Source organism: Pristis pectinata, chromosome 34 (genome assembly GCF_009764475.1).
Source record: "Pristis pectinata isolate sPriPec2 chromosome 34, sPriPec2.1.pri, whole genome shotgun sequence".
NCBI classification, from domain to species: Eukaryota; Metazoa; Chordata; class Chondrichthyes; order Rhinopristiformes; family Pristidae; genus Pristis; species Pristis pectinata.
In genome coordinates, this window is record NC_067438.1 from 4,550,652 (window position 1) to 4,573,438 (window position 22,787).

A 22,787-nucleotide genomic window follows, 5' to 3' on the forward strand; every position below is an offset into this window, starting at 1 on the left:
GGGGGGTGGGGGGGGTCAGTAACTGGCAGAGGGATCAGTGCCAACTGGTGGATGGATTAGTGGGAAATTGAGGGGGGGTAGTGGGGGGAATAATTACGCTCAACGAGCAGTGGGGTCTGCAACTCTGCCTGAAAAGTTGTGGGGGGCTCATGTTTAAAATGTGCCCGACTTGAAGAGGGACAACTTACAGGACCATGGACCCAGAGCTGATATCTATAATTGGCCAGCATGGATGTAATGGGCCAAATGGCCTCTTCCTGACTTGCCCCTTGCCTTTTGATGCCTTTCTGCCCCGTCCCACTGCTGCAAGCTGATTTCTCTCCATTTCCAAAGGGGTGGGGGGGTGTGGGGAGAGGAGAGGTTAAAGATTACTTACTGCAGTTCTCTGGCATGACCTTCAGGGCAAGGGGCACAAGGTCGTCAAAGGAAGCGTCCAAGATGAGGGCACTGATCTCTGGGTAGTTCATTGTGGCCCAGGTTGCTGGAAAAGAAAACTTTCAATTTAACAACCGCATGGACCCACAGACCAGCTTGGATTGCTTCTGGCCCTGCACAGTACAGTAAAGCCCCCTACACTTTTGTTTGGAAAGCCTGACGGTTTGCCACCTGACTCACTGAGCTCTGCTTCCAACGCGCACTCTAAATTCTCCGGGGCACCATTTCCCGCACTCCTTTTAAACACCGGGAGCCCTGTTTTCTGCACTCCCTTTAAACACACCAGAGTCCCATCTCCCTCACTCCCGTTAAACTCACTGGGGCCTGTTCTACACTACGGACCACCTCTTTGCATTACTTGTCTTTGTTTTTTTTTGCACTGAAGTCCTGCGTTTGCACTATCTTTCTTTTCACTGTATGGTACAGTTTTTGTGTAAAGTACATACAATTTATATTCTGTGTGTTGTCTGTACCTACAGTACGTGCCTGTGATGCTGCTGCAAGTTTTTCACTGTACCTGTACCTCACCGTACTTGTGCACATGACAATAAACTCGACTTGACTTGACTTACTATATTTCTTTTAAACTCACTAAAACCTCGTTCCCTGCGCTCACTTTAAACTCACCGGAGCCCCATTTCCCACTCTCACTTTAAACTTATAGTGTCCTGATTCCCAAACTTCCTTTACACTCGCTGAGGACCCAGTTCCCCTCACAGCCTTTAATTGGGACTCTGTTTCCCACAATCACTTTAAACTCACTGGGACCCCAGTTCTGGCTCCCTTTAAACTCACTGGGACCCCATTTCTGGCTCCCTTTAAACTCACTGGAACCCCAGTTCTGGTTCCCTTTAAACTCACTGGAACCCCAGTTCTGTCTCCCTTTAAACTCACTGGAACCCCAGTTCTGGCTTCCTTTAAACTCACCAGGACCCCAGTTCTGGCTTCCTTTAAACTCACCAGATTCATTAGAAAAATAATTATACTACTGTGTAATATACAAAAAAAGAGTGAATTAAAGTTATGTTGGGATATTATTAGTAGTAGTATTTAATAAACTGGAAAATCTGCCAGTCCAGCACCAAAGTCCCGAGGGTGCCAGATTATCGGAATTTTACTGTACTGCCCAATGGGCAAGAAGCTGAGACAAGGAGAGACTGATTTGCTTGTTGTTGTCCCCGTGCTATTAGGGTGTTGTGGTGCAGGGGCACGTTTATAAGGGAGCCAACATTTAACGACAACAGATCAAGACAGGCACCTGTTAGAGTGGGAAAGAAGCTGAATGAAAATTGCAACGCTGCCATACCTTTTGCAACCCCAGAGCACTTTATCACCAACAGAGCAGGAACATAACTGGAGCAGCCATGGCAAGGACTCTCTCAGTAGATTAACTCTCAACAGGGATGACTGGACTGGGGACAGGATCACTGAACAGGGGTCATAGAAACAGTCAAAGAAAGATGCAGCATGGAAACAGGCCCTTCAGCCCATAGAGGCTACGCCAACCATCAACCACCCATTTACACCAATCCTAAACTAATCCCATTTTATTCTCTCCACATTCCCATCCACTCCCCCCATATTCTACCACTTGGCTACACGCCAGGGGACAACTTACAGCCGCCATTTAGCTGACCGACCCGCATGAAGGTCCCGCAGGAAGGAGATAGAGAGCTTAGTGGAATGGTGTCATGACAACAACCTTTCCCTCAATGTCAACAAAACAAAAGAGCTGGTCATTGACTTCAGGAAAGGGGGTGGTGTACATGCACCTGTCTACATCAGTGGTGCTGAGCTCGAGAGCACTGAGAGCTTCAAGTTCCTGGGAGTGAACATCATCAACAGCTTGTCCCGGTCAAATCACGTAGATGCCACAGCCAAGAAAGTTCACCAGCACCTCTACTTCCTCAGGAGGCTAAAGGAATTTGGTTTGTCCCCTTTGACTCTCACCAACTTTTACCGATGCACCACAGAAAGCATCCTATCTGGATGTATCACAGCTTTGTATGGCAACTGCTCTGCCCAGGACCGCAAGAAACTGCAGAGAGTTGTGGACACAGCCCAGCGCATCACGGACACCAGCCTCCCCTCCTTGGACTCTGTGTCTTTACCTCTCATTGTATTGGTGAAGCAGCCGGCATAATCAAAGACCCCACCCACCCGGGACATTCTCTCTTCTCTCCTCTCCCATCAGGTAGAAGATACAGGAGCCTGAGGGCACGTACCACCAGACTTAAGGACAGCTTCTACCCCACTGTGATAGGACTATTGAACGGTTCCTTTATACGATGAGATGGACTCTGACCTCATGATTTACCTTGTTGTGACCTTGCACCTTATTGCACTGCACTTTCTCTGTAGCTGTAACACCTTCTTGGCTGTGGCATCTACTGTTATTGTTTTTACCTGTACTACATCAATGCACTCTGTACTAACTCAATGTAACTGCACTGTGTAATGAATTGACCTGTAGGATCGGTTTGCAAGACAAGTTTTTCACTGCACCTCGGTACAAGTGACAATAATAAACCAATCCCAATACGTCTTTGGGATGTGGGAGGAAAGCGGAGCACCCAGGGGGAAGTCACAGGGAGAACGTGAGAACTTCCGCACGCAGACAGTGCCCGAAGTCGGGATCGAACCCGAGTCACCGGAGCTGGGAGGCAGCAGCTCAGTCCGCTGCGCCAACTGTGCTGCAAAACCGTCGTGGGATCACAGTGGAGGGGAAGAGCTGGAGGAGCAGTAGGAACCTGTGAAACCGCCAATGGACCAGGCGTACATGATGATGTCCTCGATCTGGAAGTTCAGGCGATGGATGGCGTATTGTATCACCACATCCATGGCGTTGGCCTCGTTCTGGGGGAAAGGCACGCCCTGGGGAGCCAAACACACACGGGAGGTAATGACAACTGCGCCCGTCACGCACCCGAGGAAATCGCACTTGCGCCTCCCCCACCTCGATCAGTGACGACAACAGCCTGCGGTAATGCAGAGGATTTCAGGGGGTGAAGCATGCAGAGGAACTTTACTGGCACAGTGCCAAAGGAAACAAGCGCCATCAGGACAGTCAATCCCAGGGCACTGTCGGTGGCTGGTCTTAAGGAGCTGGTTATAGAATGAGAGCTGGGCGGGGGGGGGGGTGTAAATGCTGAGGCAGCCGTGGAGGGGCAGAGAGCAGAGAACCAGTTGACAGGGCTGAGAGGTGGCAAGGGGGGGTACAGAATGAGAGGAAGCAAATGGAGGGAAGTAAAACAGAGTCAAGAGGGGCAGAAAGAGGGGTGAAGGCAGAGATCTGGGGTGGGCTGCGGGGGGGGTCGAGATAGAGAGAGAGAGAGAGAAAGGTCGAGTAAAAGAGAGAGGGGTTGAGATAGGGGGAGGGAGGGGGAGAGAGGGGAAGAGACAGAGAGAGAGAGAGGAGCACGCAGGAGGTGGGGGGGAGGGGCAAGAGGGAGATCAAGAGAAGGAAGGGCCTGACAGAGTGAGGGGGAGGGGTACAGCGAGACGAAGGGTGCAGGATTTGAATAGAAGTGGGGATATTATTAAATTCTTTGACCACACTCTATACAGTTCCCCTACTTACCGTGCTGCCTGCAAACCCAGGGTGATTCCATCCAAGGACTGAATAGCCAGCTGTGAAAAAAACAGCAAAACCTGAGATGTCGGTAACACACACACACACACACACACACACACACACACACACACACACACACACACACACACACATACACACACACACACACACACACACACACACACACACACACAGGGCATAGGATATATGGGACTCACATGGTCACTGAGTCAGACCTTTACAACTGCTACCCAACTGGTCCCACTCCCTGGCTCTCCTTCCCCAAGACTAGGATAATTTTTTTCCTTTACTGAGTAAGTAAACAATCCCCCTGAAAGATCCTTCCCAATTCAATCTGCATTCTCCACAGGAGCTGGCTGCAGAGAAGAGGAATTTTATTTCAGCGGGGCATAGATAAGATCAATGGTTACAGTCTTTTCCCCAGGGTAGGGGAGTCAAGAACTAGAGGGAATAGGTCTAAGGTGAAAGGGAAAGATTTAAAGAGGACCTGAGGGGCAAGTTTTTCACACAGAGGACAGTGGGTATGTGGAACGAGCTGCTAGAGGAAGAGGTACAACTAGAACATTTAAAAGACACTTGGACAGGTATGTGGATAGGAAAGATTTAGAGGGATATGGGCCAAATGTAGGCAGATGGGACTGGCTCAGGGAGGCATCTTGGTCGGCACGGTGCATTAGACTGAAGGCCTGTTCCCATGCTATATAACTCTAGATTAATTTTCAGGACCCTGGTTATCACTGGAACTGCCAGCATTTATTGCCCATCCCTAATTGCCCCTTTAGAAGGTGGTGGTGGGCTGCCTTCCTGAGCCGCTACAGTCCTTCTGGTGAAGGTGCTCCCACCGTGCTGTTGGGGAGGGAGCTCCGAGATTCAGAGCCAGCAAGGATGAAGGAACGACGAGATATTTCCCAGGTCAGGATGGTGCGAGACTCAGAGAGGAAGCTGCAGGCGGTGGTGCTCCAGCCTGCGCCTGCTGCCTTCACCCTCCTTGGTGGGAGAGGTGGCGGGTTTGGGAGGTGCTGCCAGAGTCGCCTGGGCAAGTGGCTGCAGTGCACTTCGTAGATGGTGCACACTGTGCAGTGGCGCTGGAGGGAGTGATTGCTCAGAGTGGGTGCATGGGGAGCCAATCAAGTGGGCTGCTTTGTCCTGGATGGTGTCGAGCTTCCTGTGGGGAAGGTAGACCCAAAACCCTTAATGCCTTGTTTGAATTTAACAGGCCGATACTTTGGGAGACTTGGGTTCATTTCCCCCACTGGTGATAATATATCGACATGCTATGTTGGCGCCGGAAGAGTGGCGACACTTGCGGGCTGCCCCCAGCACATTCTCAGTAACGCAAAAAGATACATTTCAATGTACATGTGACTAATAAGTAAATGTCTTGTCTTATAAGCTCATGATAGCAGGGGGTGGCACAGTAGTGCAGCAGTTAGCGTAACGCTATTACAGTGCCAGCAACCCAGGTTCAATTCCCGCCGCTGCCTGTAAGGAGTTTGTACGTTCTCCCTGTGTCTGTGTGGGTTTCCTCCGGGTGCTCCGGTTTCCTCCCACATTCCAAAGACGTACAGGTTAGGATGTCATGGGCATGCTATGTTGGCGCCGGAAGCGTGGCGACATTTGCGGGCTGCCCCCAGAACACTCTACGCAAAAGGTACATTTTGCTGTGTGTTTTGATGTACATGTGACTAATAAAGAAATCTTAAACTTAAATCTTAAATGACACGGCACAGGTGGTGACCATTCAGGAGGGAACAGTCCCACAAATGTTTCTGTGACTGGATGGACATCCGGATGCCTGGGACACTGATCAGTGGGTGTGACTTCAGATCTCACAGCAGTGGCTGAGGAATTTCTCAAGGAACTTAATACATCAGGAGTAAGGGATTAAAAACTGGCCATCACCACAGGGTGAAACTCTCTCATCCGGCACCCTCGGGATCTGACTGGTGCTGCACCACAAAAAATCTGGACCCCGGACCACCAGTAAACCCGGACCAGCAGAGAGCCCGGACCACAACAATTGCCCCCTGATCATCTTCGTCTGAGCAGGAAACTGTTCCTCCGAAGTGTGGCGGGATAGTTGTGGGAGGGCTCCAAGAACGGTACGCAGCCCAAAGTTTCCAAAAGTCGGAAACACTTGTTGGCTTAGATGAGCTGCAGATTAGAATGGATTGTAGTTAATTTTAGATCTTAGTCAGAACTAATTAGGACAGATCTGTACGACGGACTCAAAACATGCCGAACCACAGAATGCTGGACACTAGGGGGCAGTGTGGGCTGGGATGAGAGGGTTGTGAGGGCACCAGGGGGATACTTAGTAGGTCCCTTACTTGAGAAAGGATATACTAGCTTTGGAGTTGGTCCAGAAGAGATTCAAGAAGCTAATTCTTGGGATGAAAGGGTTGTCCTATCACGAGGAACTAGAGAAATTAGATCTATATCCTTTGGAATTTAGGAAAACGAGGGGTGATCCTATTGAAACAAAATCCTTAGGGAGGAAGACAGAGTAGGCATTGAGATGTTCCCACTAGAGACAGGGATGAAGCTTTCTCGACAATAAGCCCAGCTTCAACCCAACGTGCACACTGCATGATAATTCACGAGCTAATGTCTGACCTCTTTCGCATGAAAGAGAAAACTGCACGCATTAGGAAATGCACAAAGTGTGCTCCAAGTTCCCTTCAGGCAACCCTCTCCAGGACTGTCCTGCAACATGTCCTACCTTCCAGCGGAGTGCTGACACACCCGACTTCGTAGAAACCCGCATTCCCCTCACAGCAGATCACCTGTCGTTGGAAAGAAACACATTTGTTATTGTGGGGCAGCCTTGGACACTCTCAATGCGATCTGTTAATGAAGTCTACTACCTTGCATCCAAATCACAGATTATTACTCCAGTGCCAGATCTCAGAAAGAATAGGTCCTCGTTCCTGGTCTCCCAACATAGCTCTACAAATTTTCAAATATTTGCACAATTCCCTTTTACTTACATAACATAGAACAGCATAGGAACAGGCCCTTCGGCCCATAATGTCATGCCGAACTAATTAAACGCCTAACTAAACTAACCCCTTCTGCCTACATAACGTCCATTTTGTAGTTCCAGTCTACATTTTGCTCATTCATGTGCCTATCCAAGAGCCTTTTACATTGGTTCTTTGCTGGGGTTAAACTACAAGCTCCCCAATGGAAGATAGAGGAACAGATATGTGGAAAAATTGCAAAGAGGCGCAAGAGCCAGAGGGTTAGAGTTGTGGGGTATCTTAACTTGCACAATATTGACTGGGAACCCCTCAGTTCGGGGGGCTTAGCTGGGGAGGAAGTTGAGCATACAGGAGAGCTTTTGCGGCAATATGTAGATAGTCCGATGAAAGAAAAGGCTCTACCAGATTCAATCTTGGAAAATGAAGTCGGACAAGTGTGGAAGTGTCAGTGGGTGAGCGCTTTGGGAACAGTGTTCATAATTTTGTACTTCCAACATCCTTCCAGTACGTGCATTCCTATCGCAACAATAAGAATAAAAGATTGCCACAAATGATCCGGGCTTATTCTGTCAGTTGCTTTCAATCTGCCTCCTCTGATTACCAGCTCTCAGAATTTTGAACTTGCCCGTGTAATGTCCTCTTAAACCTTCTCCGATCCACAGCTTCTACAGATAAACGAAGCACTCACTTTTCCATCCTCTCCATAGATTTTGGAATTTGCATTTTGGAAGGAGGGCGAATGTGTGCCAGTCTACATTGGTGGATCGGCGGTGGAGAAGGTCAGCAGCTTTAAATTGTTGGGCGTTAACATATTGGATGACCTGCCCTAGGCCCAGCACATAGATGCAATCACAAGGAAGGCATGCCAGCACCTTTACTTTCTTAGAAGGTTAAGGAGGTTCAGCTTGTCACCAAACACTCTGACAAACTTCTACAGAAGTACTGTTGAAAGTATCTTGACTGGTTGCATCACGGTCTGGTACAGCAATTCAAATGCGCAGAAATGCTAGAAGCTGCAGGGGGTAGTGGACTCAGCCCAATACATCACAGGCACATCCCTCCCCACTGTCAAGAGTATCTACAGGAGGCGCTGCCTCAAAAAGGCAACATCCATCATCAAAGATCCCCACCATCCAGGCCGTGCCACCTTCTCGCAGCCACCATCGGGCAGGAGGTACAGAAGCCTGAAGTCCCACACCACCAGGTTCAGGAACAGCTACTTCCCTTCAACCATTCAGTTCTTGTACCAACCTGCACAACCCTAAACACTACCTCAGTGTAGCAACATTATGACCACCTTGCACTACACTTTCATTTTGTTCTAATTGTGTTCTTTCTTGTATAATTTATGTTTAATTTATGCTTTTAGAACATAGAACACTACAGCACAGTACAGGCCCTTCGGCCCACAATGTTGTGCCGACATTTTATCCTGCTCTAAGCTCTATCTAACCCTTCCCTCCCACATAGCCCTCCATTTTTCTATTATTCATGTACCTATCTAAAATGTCCCTAATGTATCTGCCCCCACCACCTCTGCCGGCAGTGCGTTCCACACACCCACCACTCTCTGTGTAAAAAAACATACCTCTGACACCCCCCTTATACTTTCTCCGATCACCTTAAAATTATGTCCCCTTGTGTTAGCCATTGTCGCCCTGGGAAAAATGTGAATTTCTTCTCTTATGAATGTTGCATCTCCAGTGCTATGTGCCTGTGATGCTCCTGCAAGTAAGTTTTTCATTGCACCTGTGCATACATATACTCATACACATGACAAACTCAACTTGACTTGATTTCTTCCTAAAGCCTGGTGTCTACAGCACAATACTCCAGCTCCCCAAATTAAATGACATCCCATTTTGAAGACCCCTAATTAGTTCATCCTTCACCCCTCCTCTCAAAGTGCAGGAGACCCAGCCTGCAGACCCTTCCCTGATAATGTACACCATCAAATATCTGGCATCATCCTTACAAATCTTCTCCCTCTCCAGTGCCACTTTATACCACAGTGAGCAGAACTGTTATTGTGTACATCAGGTGACACAAACAAGATGCCGGAGGAACTCAGCTGGTCAGGAAGCATTTGTGGAGGGAATTGGACAGTCGACATTTTGGGTCGAGACCCTTCATCTGGTCCGTCCAGTCCACCAGTGCAGACAGAAACTGCTCTGCCCAGGACCGCAAGAAACTGCAGAGAGTTGTGGACACAGCCCAGCGTATCACGGACACCAGCCTCCCCTCCTTGGGCTCTGTCTTTACCTCTCGTTGTCTTGGTGAAGCAGCAGCATAATCAAAGACCCCACCCACCCGGGTCATTCTCTCTTCTCTCCTCTCCCATCAGGTAGAAGATACAGGAGCCTGAGGGCACGTACCACCAGACCTAAGGACAGCTTCTACCCCACTGTGATAAGACTATTGAACGGTTCCCTTATACAATGAGATGGACTCTGACCTCACGATCTACCTTGTTGTGACCTTGCAGCTCATTGCACTGCACTTTCTCTGTAGCTGTGATACTTTACTCTGTACTGTTATTGTTTTTACCTGTACTACATCAATGCACTCTGTACTAACTCAATGTAACTGCACTGTGTAATGAATTGACCTGTACGAGCAGTATGCAAGACAAGTTTTTCACTGTACCTCGGTACAAGCAACAATAATAAACCAGTTCCAATACCAATACCAATGAAGGGTCTCGACCCTGAAACGTGGACCATCCATTTCCCTCCACAGATGCTGCCCCACCCACTGAGTTGCACCAGCATCTTGTCTGTTGCTCTGCCATCTCCTGTGTCTACGCAGCAACACGGCTGGTAGAGCTGCTGCCTCCCACCCTGGTGTGCCGGGGAGGGGTAGAACCTGCCTTACCAGCTTCTTCCCGTTCTCTGTCCCTGCCGTCCTCCGGTCCACAAACACCGTGTCGATCTGGTTCCCGTCGCAGGCGATCAGCTTGGCTCGTTTACCCTGGTACTGTGGAAGCAAATGAACACAAAATATCTCAGCCATTAATCGGGGAGTCAAACATCAAGGGAGGCCGTTTGGCCCCTCGGAAACAGCGCAGCAGCTGCCCAATCAACCCCAGCGACTTTTAGTTTGCCCAAGTGATTCCACTGGCCCAGTGCAAATATCGAAGTTTTATCTAGCTTCAAGAAACTCTGAGTTAAAATATTGTCTGTTTCTGGGACATACTGGATGAGGAAGACCATCGAGGCCAGTGAGATTAAACAGACTTTTTTTTATATGAAGAAGATATTGGAGTATAAATGATCTCATAATGTGGAGAGATTGTAGAAACTCTGTTGTTTTTCACTAAGACAGAGCAGGCTAAGGGGGGACCTGCCGGAAATATTCAAAATTTATGCTTTTCATTAAGTTTTAAAAAAATATTCACTCTGTTCTTGGAAGACTTTACATGCAGATGATTTCTAGTCTAATACCAGAGGGCGTGCATTTAAGGTGAGGGGGGATAAGTTCAACGGAGATGTGCAGGGCAAGTTTCTTACACAGAGAGTGGTGGGTGCCTGGAATGCACTGCCAAGGTGGTGGTGGAGGCAGATACGACAGAGGCATCTAAGAGGCTCTTCGACAGGCCCATGGATGTGCAGAGAATGGAGAGATATGGACATAGTGTTGGCAGAAGGGATTGGTTTAGTTAGGCATTTAATTATCAGTTTAATTAGTTCGGAACAACATTGTGGGCACCACACAAAGTACTGGACAAACTCAGCAAGTCAGGCGGCGCCTATGGAGGGAAATGGACAGTCGACACTTCGGGTCGAGACCTTTCATCTGAACTGGATATACTCCAATCCTTCCAGTGTGGTCTCACCAGAACCGTACACAACACCCCTAGGTTCACGTCTCTGGAGTGGAGCTTGAAGCAGGCACGTCCTAAGCACTCCAGTAATCTAACCGGTACCCATCCCATTCCCGAACCACGTCTGGGGCCCCATGGCAGCGTCCGGACCACAGCTCAGGATTAATCAATCCTACCTCCTCCATCAGCCGTGCCTGACCCTGCAGCAACATGGGCATGATGGCTTTCTGTAGCAGTGACACCGAGCCGGGGTACAGCATCCGTCGGCCAAACGATTTAGCTACTAAATAGCTGCAAAACAAACAGGTGCTCAGTTAACAGGCCACTACAGGGCAACAATTCTGACTGGCTTAAAACCAGAGAACGCTGGAAGTGCTTAGCAGGTCAGGCAGCTCGTGTGGAAAGACACAGAGTTAACATTTCACATCGAAACTCCATTTCTCTCTCCACAGGTGCTGCCTGACCTGTGAGCATTTCCAGCATTTTCCGTTCTTCATTCAAATTCCCAGCATCTGTATTTTTTTTGACTTTCTGATTCTGACTCTGTTTTATGCTCTGTTTTATGGTTTCCATTTACCCCAGTCAGAGCAAGCAAGAAAGGGAGAGATGCTCGCACACTCACGCACACACACGCTGGTAAACTACTCCTTGTAAGGGTGGATGGTTGGAGAATCAAACGGGTGTGGTTGGCTATCCGAGAGAGAATGAGCCACAGGGAAATAGTGGGGGAGAATGAGATAAAATGCATAGACTTGACGGGCCTAAAGGCCTTTTATGTTGATCTCACAAAGCCATGATCTCACTGAATGGTGGTGCAGGCTCAAGCAATTCAATGGCCAATTTCTGCACCTATCCCTATCTTCCTTTGAAAAATTTGGTGGCATAAGGGGTTAAGAGAAAAGGAGTGGTACTGACTGGATCATCCTTTCAACACCGCATCCATGAGGGGCCTTGTCAAATGCGTAGCAACTGTGACCTCACAGAGGGGTATAAACTCACGAGAGGTGCTGATAGGGTAGGTAATCAGAATCTTTTTCACATGGTAGTGGTATCAAAAACAAGGGGGCACAGTTTAAAGTCCAGAGGAAGGAGTTTTAAAGGGCATCTGCGGGGTCCTTTACGAAGAGAGTGGCTGATATCCGGAAACGTGCTGCCAGAGATGGTGATGGAATCAGATACAGTCACTAGGTTTAAGAGACAGTTAGACAGGCACTTAAATAGCCGAGGTATAGAGGGATACGGTCCTATTGCAGGTAAATGGGATTCGTGTAGACGGGCAAAAGAGGTTGGCATGCACACGATGGGCCGAAGAGCCCACTTCTAATCTGTACAAGCTATGACATAGACATATTGGACTTAAATGACATAGAACACAGAACAGTACAGCACAGGAACAGGCCCTTCAGCCCACAATATCTGTGCTGAGCACAATGCAGAACTAAACTAAATCCCTTCTGCCTGCACATGGTCCACATCCCTCCACTCCCTGCATATTCACGTGTCTATATAACATCCTCTTAAACGCCACTATCGTATCTGCTTCCACCACTCCCCTGGCAGCCCGTTCCAGGCACCCACCACTCTCTGTGTTTGGGGGAAAAAAAACCTTGCCCCGCATATCTCCTTTAAACCTTCCCCCCTCACCTTCCGTGCAGGCACAGTAGCATAGCGGTTAGTGTCACGTTATTACAGCGCCAACAACCTGGGTTCAATTCCGGCCACTATCTGTAAGGAGTTTGTATGTTCTCCCCATGTCTGCGTGGGTTTCCTCCAGGTGCTCCGGTTTCCTCCCACATTCCGCAGATGTACGGGTTAGGAAGTTGTGGGCATGCTATGTTGGCGCCGGAAGTGTGGCAACACTTGCGGGCTGCCCCCAGAACACTCTACGCAAAAGATGCATTTCACTGTGTATTCCAATGTACATGTGACGAATAAAGATATTTTATTTGATCTTATCAATGCATGTCCTCTAGTACTTGACATTTCTACCCTGGGAGAAAGATTCTGACTGTCTATCCTATCGATGCCTCTCTCTGTGATCTAATGGTTTCCTTCTAACAGAGACGCAGTGAAACACAGATGCTGCCTTATCCGGCTGGTGATAGAAAACGCACTGCGGTTAGGTGTGGAGAAACAGCGGCTCCTGCGGGCTCACCTGATGATCTGGCACGGGAAGCTCAGGAGATTGCCAATCAAGCTGTCCGCCGTCCCTCTGTACTTGTGCTCTGGTTTCAGGAGGGGAACCCCGCCCTTCGTCATGTTTCCGCCCTTCCTGGGAGGGAGGAGAAGTCATCAGCGAGTGGCAAACTACAACCGACAGGCCGTCACTGGGAATGGGAAGAGGCTGATCAGCCCCCTCGGCCCTGTGACACATGCCCGTCGGGTCATGGCTGATCAAGTACCCGGAGCCCATGTTGCTCGATAAACCTGCTTAAGTCTAAGGGAGAAGGCACAAGGGTACAGAGGAGATTTACCAGGATGCTGCCTGGTTTAGAGAGTATGCATTATGAGGAGAGACTAAGAGAGCTAGGGTTTTACTCTTTGGAGAGGAGGACAATGAGAGGAGACATGACAGAGATGTACAAAATATTAAGAGGAACAGATAGAGTGGACAGCCAGCACCTCTTTCCCAGGGCACCAATGCTCAATACAAGAGAGCATGGCTTTAAAGTAATGGGTGGGAAGTTCAAGGGAGATATCAGAGGAAGGTTTTTTACCCAGAAAGTGGTTGGGGCATGGAATGCGCTGCCTGGGGCGGTGGTGGAGGCAGGTACATAGGTCAAGTTCAAGAGATTACTAGATAAGCATATGGAGGAATTTAAAATAAAAGGGATATGTGGAAGGGGTTAGATAGTCTTATGTGAGGTTTAAAGGTCAGCACAACATTGTGGGCCGAAGGGCCTGCATTGTGCTGTACTGTTCTATGATTCTATGTTTATGTTCTAGATGCTGGAATCTGGAGCAACACACAAGGAACTCAGCAGGTCAGGCAGCGTCTGTGCGGGGGTGGGGAACGGGAACAGACAGTCGACGTTTCGGCTTGAGACCCTTCGTCTGGACTGAAAGACAGAGGGGAGGTAGTCGGTTTAAAAAGGTGGAGGGAAGGGGCAGAGCAAGAGCTGGCAGGTGATTGGTGGATCCAGGTGAGGAGGGGTGATGGGCAGATGGAGACAGCAACAGCCGGTCTTTCAACCTGTACCGCTCTGTAACATGTAAAAAGAACGAATTAAACGTGGGTCACAGTGCTAAGAGGAGCAACATCCAATAGTCCGGAAAACCTGCCACACCAGCACCACCAAAGTCCCAAGGGAGCCGGATTATCGGAATTTTACTGTGATAAAAAATGCAGCCAAAGTCGAGCATCCTTTTCAGAGAGGGCCAGCAAACCAGGGCTCTTGTCTTCGCTTTCAACTGGATGTAAAAGACCTCGAAGGCACCCAGAGGTACTCACACCCCCCTTTCGGTGTCCTGGGCTGGCGTCTCCCCCTCGAGCGACAACGCCGCCCGCTCCGCCGCCCAAAGCGCAGCGGCGTCGCTGGGTGCAGGCCACGCGCGGGCACTCGGAAGCCGCGTATCAACGCTCCCTCGTCCACTTACTGACTCGTGACGTCGGTCCAGCTGAAGTCCACCGGCCAGTGGTCAAAGTCGAAGCTATAGGAGGCTAGCTTCCTCTGCAGGAGACAGAGAACATGGAAACACTGAAGTAGCGCTTAGACCAGCTCAAGGACAGCTTCCATCCCACCGTTATAAGGCCATTGAACGGTCCGCTACTACGTTAAGATGGACTCTTGACCTCACAATCTACCTCGTTGTGGCCTTGCATCTCATTGTCTGCCTGCACTGCACTTTCTCTGTAACTGTAACACTACTCTGCATTCTGTATTGCTTTACCCTGTACTACCTCAGTGCACTGTATAATGAATTAATCTGTATGAACGGTATGCAAGACAAGTTTTTCACTGTACCTCGGTACAAGTGACAATAATAAACCAATCCTAATTCCAAGAAACATAGAACAGTACAGCACAGGAACAGACCCTTTGGCCCAGCATGTCTGTGCCGACCATGATGCCAATGTAAACTGCACATCTGCCTGCACGTGGTCTATATCCCTCCATTCCCAGCCACGTGTCTGTCTAAATGCCTCTTAAACTTTGCTATTGTATCTGCATCTACCTAACGTGACCCCAAATCAAAAGAGAGTCCCAACCACCTACCGTCCTTTGCATGTAAAAGTGTTACCCCGGTTCAATTCTGAACAGCCCAACTCCAAATTTCAAGCAGCTGCCACAGAGAGAACAAAGGCAGACAGATTCTTAGAAAACAACTAAAATTGCAGATGCTGGAATTTAAAACAAAAAAGACAGAAATGCTGAAAGAACTCAGTCAGTCAAGCAGCAACTGTGGAAAGAGAGCGACGTCCATCACCAAAGACCCTCACCATCCAGGCAATGCCCTCTTCTCGTTCCTACCATCAGGGAGGAGGCACAGGAGCCTGAAGACCCACACTCAACGATTCAGAAACAGCTTCTTCCCCGCCGTCATCAGGTTTCTGAACAGTCCATGAACACTACCCCATTATTCATTTTTTGTGCACTATTTATTTATACTAATTTTATGTCTTTGCAACGTACTGCTGCCACAAAACAACAAATTTCACGTCACAGAAGTCAGTGCTAATAAATCTGATTCTGATACCAGTTAACATTTCAGGTGAATGACCCTTCCTCAGGACACGGCATCAAGATAAATCCTTGACAAGCAAGGGAGTGGAAGTTTATCGTGGGTAGACAGGAGTGCGGAGCTGAAGTTACAATCAGTTCAGTATCATCTCACTGAACAGAAGAGCAGCTCAAAGGGCTGAATGGCCTACCCCACTCTTAAGTTGTGTGTTCACGTGTAATTTTGGTCATATCAAGGACATACTTGCATTGAATTGCATGCCACAATGATTCACAACATTGACTCCTGGAATGAAGTGAATTGTCTCATGAGGAGCGATTGTGTCGAACAAAACAATGTCTTCTGACGTTTAGAAAAACAGATGTTGACTGTGAAACATTCAGGATTCTAAGAGAAACGGGCAAGATGCCAAGAGGTTGATTCCCCTGGGTGGAGTTTCCAAAATTTTGGAGCACTGTATTAAGGAGTCATCATTTTGGACTCAGCTGAGGTGGAATTTCTTTACTGGAAAGGCTTGGAGTCTTTGCAATTCTCTATCCCAAACAGCTGTAGATGCTCAGTCAAGCGTTATGGAGGGTCAGGAAGAGATACAGCACAGAAACAGGCCCTACAGCCCACTGACTCCACCCCAACCACCAACCATCCATTTTACACTAATCCTATATTAAACCCATTTTTTTTTTAACTCCTCACCGAATTCTATCCCTCACTCACAAAACAGGGATTGGCAGGTTGGAGATTGACAGGTCTTTGGACACCAAAGGAATCAAGGGATACAGGGCTAGGGTGGGAACATAGACCGGCTCCAGGGATGAGGGATTTGGGTTACAAGCTCAGACTGGAGAAGCCAAGGCTGTTCTCACACACTCATTGAGAGATACAGCACGGAAAGAGGCCATTCGGCCCACACTCTCCACTGCCTTAAAAAGCAGCCAACGTAATCAAGGACCCCTCCCACCCCAGACATTCTCTCTTCTCCCCCCTTCCATCGGGCAGAAGGTACAAAAGCTTAAGAACGCGTACCACTAGGCTCAAGTTCAGCTTCTACCCTGTTGTCGTAAGACTCTTGAACAGACCCCTTATACAATAAAGATGAACTCTTGATCTCTCATTCTACCTTGTATGACCTTGTACCTTATTGTCTGCCTGCACTACACCTTCTCTGTAACTGTAACACTATACTCTGCATTCTGTTATTGCATTTCCCTTGTACTATCTCAATGTACTTATGTTTTGAAGTGATCTGTATGAATGGTGTGTAAAACTGATTTTTCCCCACTGTATCTCAGTCAAAGCAACCATTTTGCAACACAGTTCCAAACAGGAACAAAAATAGCAGAGGCAAGGCTAGCTTATAACCGTGTGAAATCCAGCAAACAGTGGACTTCAAGCTTTGGGAGTTACCTGCAGTTTCAAACCTGAGTACAGCCTTACCTTGTTCTCCTCTGTGTTGTTTTTCTTAGTCTCGGCCAAAATGGTGATGAACTGCACATACTCGGGATTGGTCCATCGGCCCATACCTAGCAAGCAGCAAACAATAACCATCACAACAACTCACTACCTCTTTAACACAGCAAGACGTCCCCTGGTGCTCCAGGGACAGATAAAAGATCTCCACCGACCACCAACAGGAGACGGGTGAGCAAAGGGCAAAGTCTCACTGCAGGGAGCTGAATGAACACCAGAACAGACCTGATGGAATAAATGGCCTGTGGTCTTGAAGAAAAGATGGAGAAGTTTAAGGAGGGTGTTGCAGACCTTGGAACGATGCAGCTGAAGACACAGCCACCAGGACTGAGTGACTGAAATTCGGGATGCACAAGAGACCGGAAATGGGAGGTATTGGTGTGTGTGTGTGTGCGTATGCGTGTGCGTGTGCACGTGCCTGTGTGTATCACAGAAAGGAAGAAGAGGTGCAAGGGCAGGAGGAAGGCCGGGGCACTTGAAGAAGATGGACGAGGTTTACGGGCGAGAAATTCATCCAAAGTCCCCTACCTCGGAGACAGGCCACACCGGTGAGAAACAGCAGAAACGCACTGGCGTACGGAGTGGCTGGAATAATCTTAGACATAACAATATAACCTAAAAAGAAAGTTAAAAAACACATTGAAGTGGTTTTAACACACTAGCAAACTTCTGCAGATGTCCTGACTGGTTGCATCACAATTTGGTACGGCAATTCAAATGCTCAAGAACATAAGAAGCTGCAGAGAGTAGTGGACTCTGCCCAATACATCACGGGCACATCCCTCCCCACCATCGGTGGTGTCTAAATGAGGCGCTGCCTCAAGAAGGCAACATCCATCGTCAAAGATCCCCACCATCCGGGCCGTGCCATCTTCTCACAGCTACCGTTGGGCAGGAGGTACAGAAGCCTGAAGTCCCACACCACCAGGTTCAGGAACAGCTACTTCCCTTCAACCATTCGGTTCTTGAACCAACCTGCACAACCCTAATCACTACCTCAGTATAGCAACACTGTGACCACTTTGCACTACAGTGGACTTTGTTTTCTTCTAACTGTATTCTTTCTTGTAAAAATTGTGTACAATTTGGTTTAACTTATATTTTTCTTGTGAATGTTACAGACTTTGTTGAGTGAGAGGGACTGAAGATAAAGTAACAGCTGCTGGGGCAAATACTAACCAAGAACTGAAGGACAATAAAAGCATCAGCGACAGAAAGATTATTGAGGCTAAACTCAAACTGGAGGAACAGCACCTCATACTCCGCCTGAGTAGCCCACAACCCGGCAGCGTGGATTCTCCATCTCCCAGTAACTGCTCCCCTTTCCTCTCTCTTCCTGATCCACCCTCTCCAACTGCCCAGCACCCACACACTCCTCCCACTGGTTCCCCTCCCCCAGTACTCCCCTCTGCCCTCCCCACCTCATAATTAACCTCAACACGGCCCTTGCACCTTACTGTCTGCCTGCCCTGCACTTTCTCTGTCAATGTACTGATGTGATGGAATAATCTGTATGGACAGCATGCAAAACAAAAGCTTTTCATTGTACCTCGGTACACGTGACAACAATAAACCAAGTTGCCTTTATTCCGCGCTCCACCTTCCTCTCCTATCAGATTCCTTCATCTTCAGCCCTTTGTTACTTCCACCTATCACCTGCCAGCTCTTGCCCCCACCCTTCCTTACAAAGCTGTGCCGAACATGTCCCTGCCTTAGAAATTACACGGCTTAGCCACAGCCCTAAGCTCCATGTACCTATCCAAAAGTCTCTTAAAAGACCCTATCATATCCCCCTCCACCACTGTTGCCGGCAGCCCATTCCACGCACTCACCACTCTCTGAGTAAAAAAACGTACCCCTAACATCTCCTCTGTACCTACTCCCCAGCACCTTAAACCTGTGTCCTCTTGTGGCCACCATTTCAGCCCTGGGAAAAAGCCTCTGACTATTCACAGGATCAATGCCTCTCATCATCTTATACACCTCTATTGGGTCACCCCTCATCCTCCATCGCTCCAAGGAGAAAAGGCCGAGTTCCCTCAACCTGTCCTCATCTAAGAGGAATGAGACAAATGGAGCAACAAACCATCTGCTGGAGGAACTCAGCGGGTCGAGCCGCATCTGTGGGAGGAAAGGAACTGTCGACGTTCCGGGTCGAAACCCTGCATCAGGACAATTCCTTTCCCCACACAGATGCTGCTCGACCCTCTGAGTTGCTCCAGCAGATTGTTTGTTGTGCCAGATTCCAACATCTGCGGTCTCCTGTGTCCCCAGGTAAGAGGAACGTGACTGGTGGGAACTAACACTGACTGATGCACCGTTAAGGATTCAAGGTCAGCGTTACCTAACACTTATTTATATAGTACGGAGGCATTATTTTCCCTAAAAGTCTACTGGGACATTCACTCACATGTCCTGAGCTGGAGAATAACAAAACAAGTCAAACACAGACCTTTCAGTCAGGGCACTTACCTTTTCTGTAGAAGTACAACAGCAACAATGGGGACGTGTAGTAGGATACAGACCAGAGGACGTACGCCTGCCAAGTGGAAGAGAAGAATGAGCTCGGAATGTTTTACCGTGCCTTGTGTAGTTCCTGTATCATACAGTAATAATGGAAGCTACTTGAGTCCAAACTGGTTTCTTCAACTCTCAAAACAGACGGCCCAGATGGGGCCTCCAACAGAAGTGACTCAACAAAATGAAATGGAGAACAACACTGCCACAGGAAGGGAGTGCAAAGGTTTAGAAGCACAGGGAGCTCTTTTAAGACAGAGACCACAGCAAGCAAGTCTGCACGGAGGCAGTGACTGCCGGCAGCTCTGCCAGGGGGGGTCATGAGAATCCAGCAATGCCCGAACTGGTCCCAGAGGGGGAAGTGTGTGACCAACTGCCCCACCTAGTTCCAGAAGGGGAGAGGACAGTGTGTGACCTACTGCCCCATTAGAAGGGGAGAGTACGGTGTGTGACCCACTGCCCCATTAGAAGGGGAGAGGACAGTGTGTGACCCACTGCCCCACCCAGTCCCAGAGGGGGAGAGGACAGTGTGCGACCCACTGCCCCATTAGAAGGGGAGAGGACGGTGTGTGACCCACTGCCCCACCCAGTCCCAGAGGGGGAGAGGACAGTGTGTGACCCACTGCCCCACCCAGTCCCAGAAGGGGAGAGGACAGTGTGTGACCCACTGCCCCACCCGGTCCCAGATTTGGGGAAGCGGGGGTGGAGATGAGGGATAGTGAAGGATACTTTACTATTCAGTCAAGCTACAAGCTTTCAAGTTTATTGCAATTAATTTCAAGCTGCTCATTATCTATAATGAAACATAACTGATAAGTTATGAATTTCAGGCCCTTTCTGCTGGGCATCTCAACTAATCAAAAACTTATCCCAGAGGATTTTTTTTAAATGGTTATTTTTTATGGTATATTCTCTGTGAATTACCCTTCCCACCCGACCGAGAGTCCCTTCTCGGCCCATGGTGAGGTGCAAAACTTTACTGCCTCTTTGCTCATAATGAACTCTCATGCAGAGCAGGGGTTAAAACCTGGGATGTTCCCCAGTTTTCAGCTCTGACACTGACTGTGTCAACTCCCATGCAGTGCTCCGATGGAAAATACACAACATATTATAGGGGAGCACAGTGGTTAAGTTACTGGGCTAGATTTTCGGAATGGAAACACCCAAGCACTGCCCAGACTTGAATCCCAATAAGATAAGATACGATATCTTTATTAGTCACATGTACATCGAAACACACAGTGAAATGCACCTTTCGCGTAGAGTGTTCTGGGGGCAGCCCGCAAGTGTCGCCATGCTTCTGGCGCCAACATGGCATGCCCACAACTTCCTAACCTGTATGTGTTTGGAATGTGGGAGGAAACCGGAGCACCCGGAGGAAACCCACGCAGACACGGGGAGAACGTACAAACTCCTTACAGACAGTGGCCGGATTTGAACCCTGGTCGCCGGCGCTGTAAAGCATTACGCTAACCGCTACACTACCGTGCCTGCCAATGCCGCAACGGAGCGATTTAAATAAAATAGAGTAATAACAGAAATTTAGAATTAAAACAGGAGAAATTAAAGTTCATTTAATTAAATAGCTGCGGGTGAAAGGTACCAGGGGGTCCAAAGGAAAAAGTTTTAAGGATGTGCTCAAAGCTTCCTTGAAGAAATGCAATATCCCCAGCAACTTCTGGGAATTTCTGGCCCATGACTGCTCAAAGTGGAGAAGGAACATTTAGGATGATATCGAAAACCTTGAGGACCACACAACAGAAGGAGTGCATCGCCTCAAAATCCACACAGTCACTCCATTGACCCCATCGACGATCTCCTGCCCCATTCGTGGAAGAGTTACTGGTTTCCATATTGGCCTCATCAACCACCTCAGAACCCATAGCATCACACAGCACAGAGACAGGCCCTTCGGCCCAACTGGTCCATGCCCATCTCAGCTTGTCTCATTTGCCAGCATTTGGCCCAGATGCCTGTAAACCTTTCCTACCCATGTACCTGTCCAAGTGTCTTAAATATGTTGTCATTGTACCTGCCTCAACCATTACCTCTGGCAGCTCATTCCACATACACACCACCCTCTGTGTAAAAAAAAGTTGCCCCTCAAAAGTTCCAACTAAATCTTTCCCCTCCCACTTTAAACCTATACCCTCTGGTTTTTGATTCCCCAACCCCGGGGAAAAGACTGTGTGTATTCACCCTATCTATGCCCCTCATGATTTTATACACCTCTGTAAGGTCACCTTCCAGTCTCCCACACTTCAAGCAAAAAAGTCCCAGCCTGCCAAACCTCTCCCAACACTTTAACCCAGGGTTAAAGCAAGTCATCCTCGAACCCAAGCAACTGCCTACAACTTAAACAGGTTCAGCATTAAGAGCTGGTTATCAGTTAATGTAACTACAAACATTCTGAAGGATGTGCCGGCATTGGAGAGGGTCGGGAAGAGGTTTACGAGAATGAGTCCGTGGATGAAAGGGTTAACGTATAAGAAGCATTTGATGGCTCGGGGCCTATACTCACTGGAGCTTAGGAGGATGAGGGGGGATCTCATTGAAACTGACCAAATATTTAAAGGCCTGGATAGAGTGGATGTGGAGAGGACATTTCCAGTAGTGGGAGAGTCTAGGACCAAAGGGCACAGCCTCAGAATAGAAGGAGGTCCCTTTAGAACAGAGATGAGGAGGAATTTCTTCAGCCAGAGGGTAGTAAATCTGTGGAATTCATTGCCACAGACGGCTGTGGAAGCCAAGTCACTGGGTATATCTAAAGCGGAGGTTGACAGCTTCTTGATTAGTAAGGGCGCCAAAGGTTACGGGGAGAAGGCAGGAGAACGGGGTTGAGAGGGAAAAATAAATCAGCCATGATCGAATGGTGGAGCAGACTCGATGGGCCGAATGGCCTAATTCTGCTCCTATATCCTTATGGTCTAACTTTTGTGAAAATCTATGTGATTCCCACCAGGAAGGAGATCTGCAGTCGTTACCCTATGTGTGGCTCCTGGCCCACCAATAAGGTTGGCCTCATTAATTTAAGAGTAACGAGGGAGGAGTTGTGAATCTTATGTAAAATCTTCTAAAAAACCTACCTGCACTTGACATGTAGCACTGCATTCCTGGTAACGCCAGACATGAACCTGCCAATATCCTCTTGTCTCCCCTCCCGTCCCACGTTCCCTACACCGGAGTTCATCCAAGAACCCCTCTGCTGATATCCCAACAAACCCGTTCGCCAGTCACCCCATCCACCGGATCCGACAATCCTCTCGGGTCAACCCTTGCCCAT

At 48.5% G+C, this 22,787-nt stretch overlaps 1 protein-coding gene across 4 annotated transcripts in view; it reads right to left on the minus strand.

Annotated features, from left to right (window-relative positions):
• The window catches only part of abhd16a (abhydrolase domain containing 16A, phospholipase), a 76,097-nt gene that overhangs the window by 24,250 nt on the left and 29,060 nt on the right, over nt 1–22,787 (minus strand). For all 4 annotated transcript variants that reach the window (XM_052043584.1, XM_052043583.1, XM_052043585.1 and 1 more), the window contains 11 exons: nt 19,460–19,526; nt 17,516–17,602; nt 16,955–17,040; nt 14,435–14,508; nt 12,993–13,109; nt 11,014–11,128; nt 9,889–9,990; nt 6,753–6,816; nt 4,016–4,065; nt 3,186–3,309; nt 377–481 (listed from right to left, as the gene is read on the minus strand). In XM_052043584.1, the coding sequence (XP_051899544.1) occupies nt 377–481; nt 3,186–3,309; nt 4,016–4,065; nt 6,753–6,816; nt 9,889–9,990; nt 11,014–11,128; nt 12,993–13,109; nt 14,435–14,508; nt 16,955–17,040; nt 17,516–17,602; nt 19,460–19,526 (991 nt within the window). The remainder of the gene's footprint in view (nt 1–376; nt 482–3,185; nt 3,310–4,015; nt 4,066–6,752; nt 6,817–9,888; nt 9,991–11,013; nt 11,129–12,992; nt 13,110–14,434; nt 14,509–16,954; nt 17,041–17,515; nt 17,603–19,459; nt 19,527–22,787) is intronic.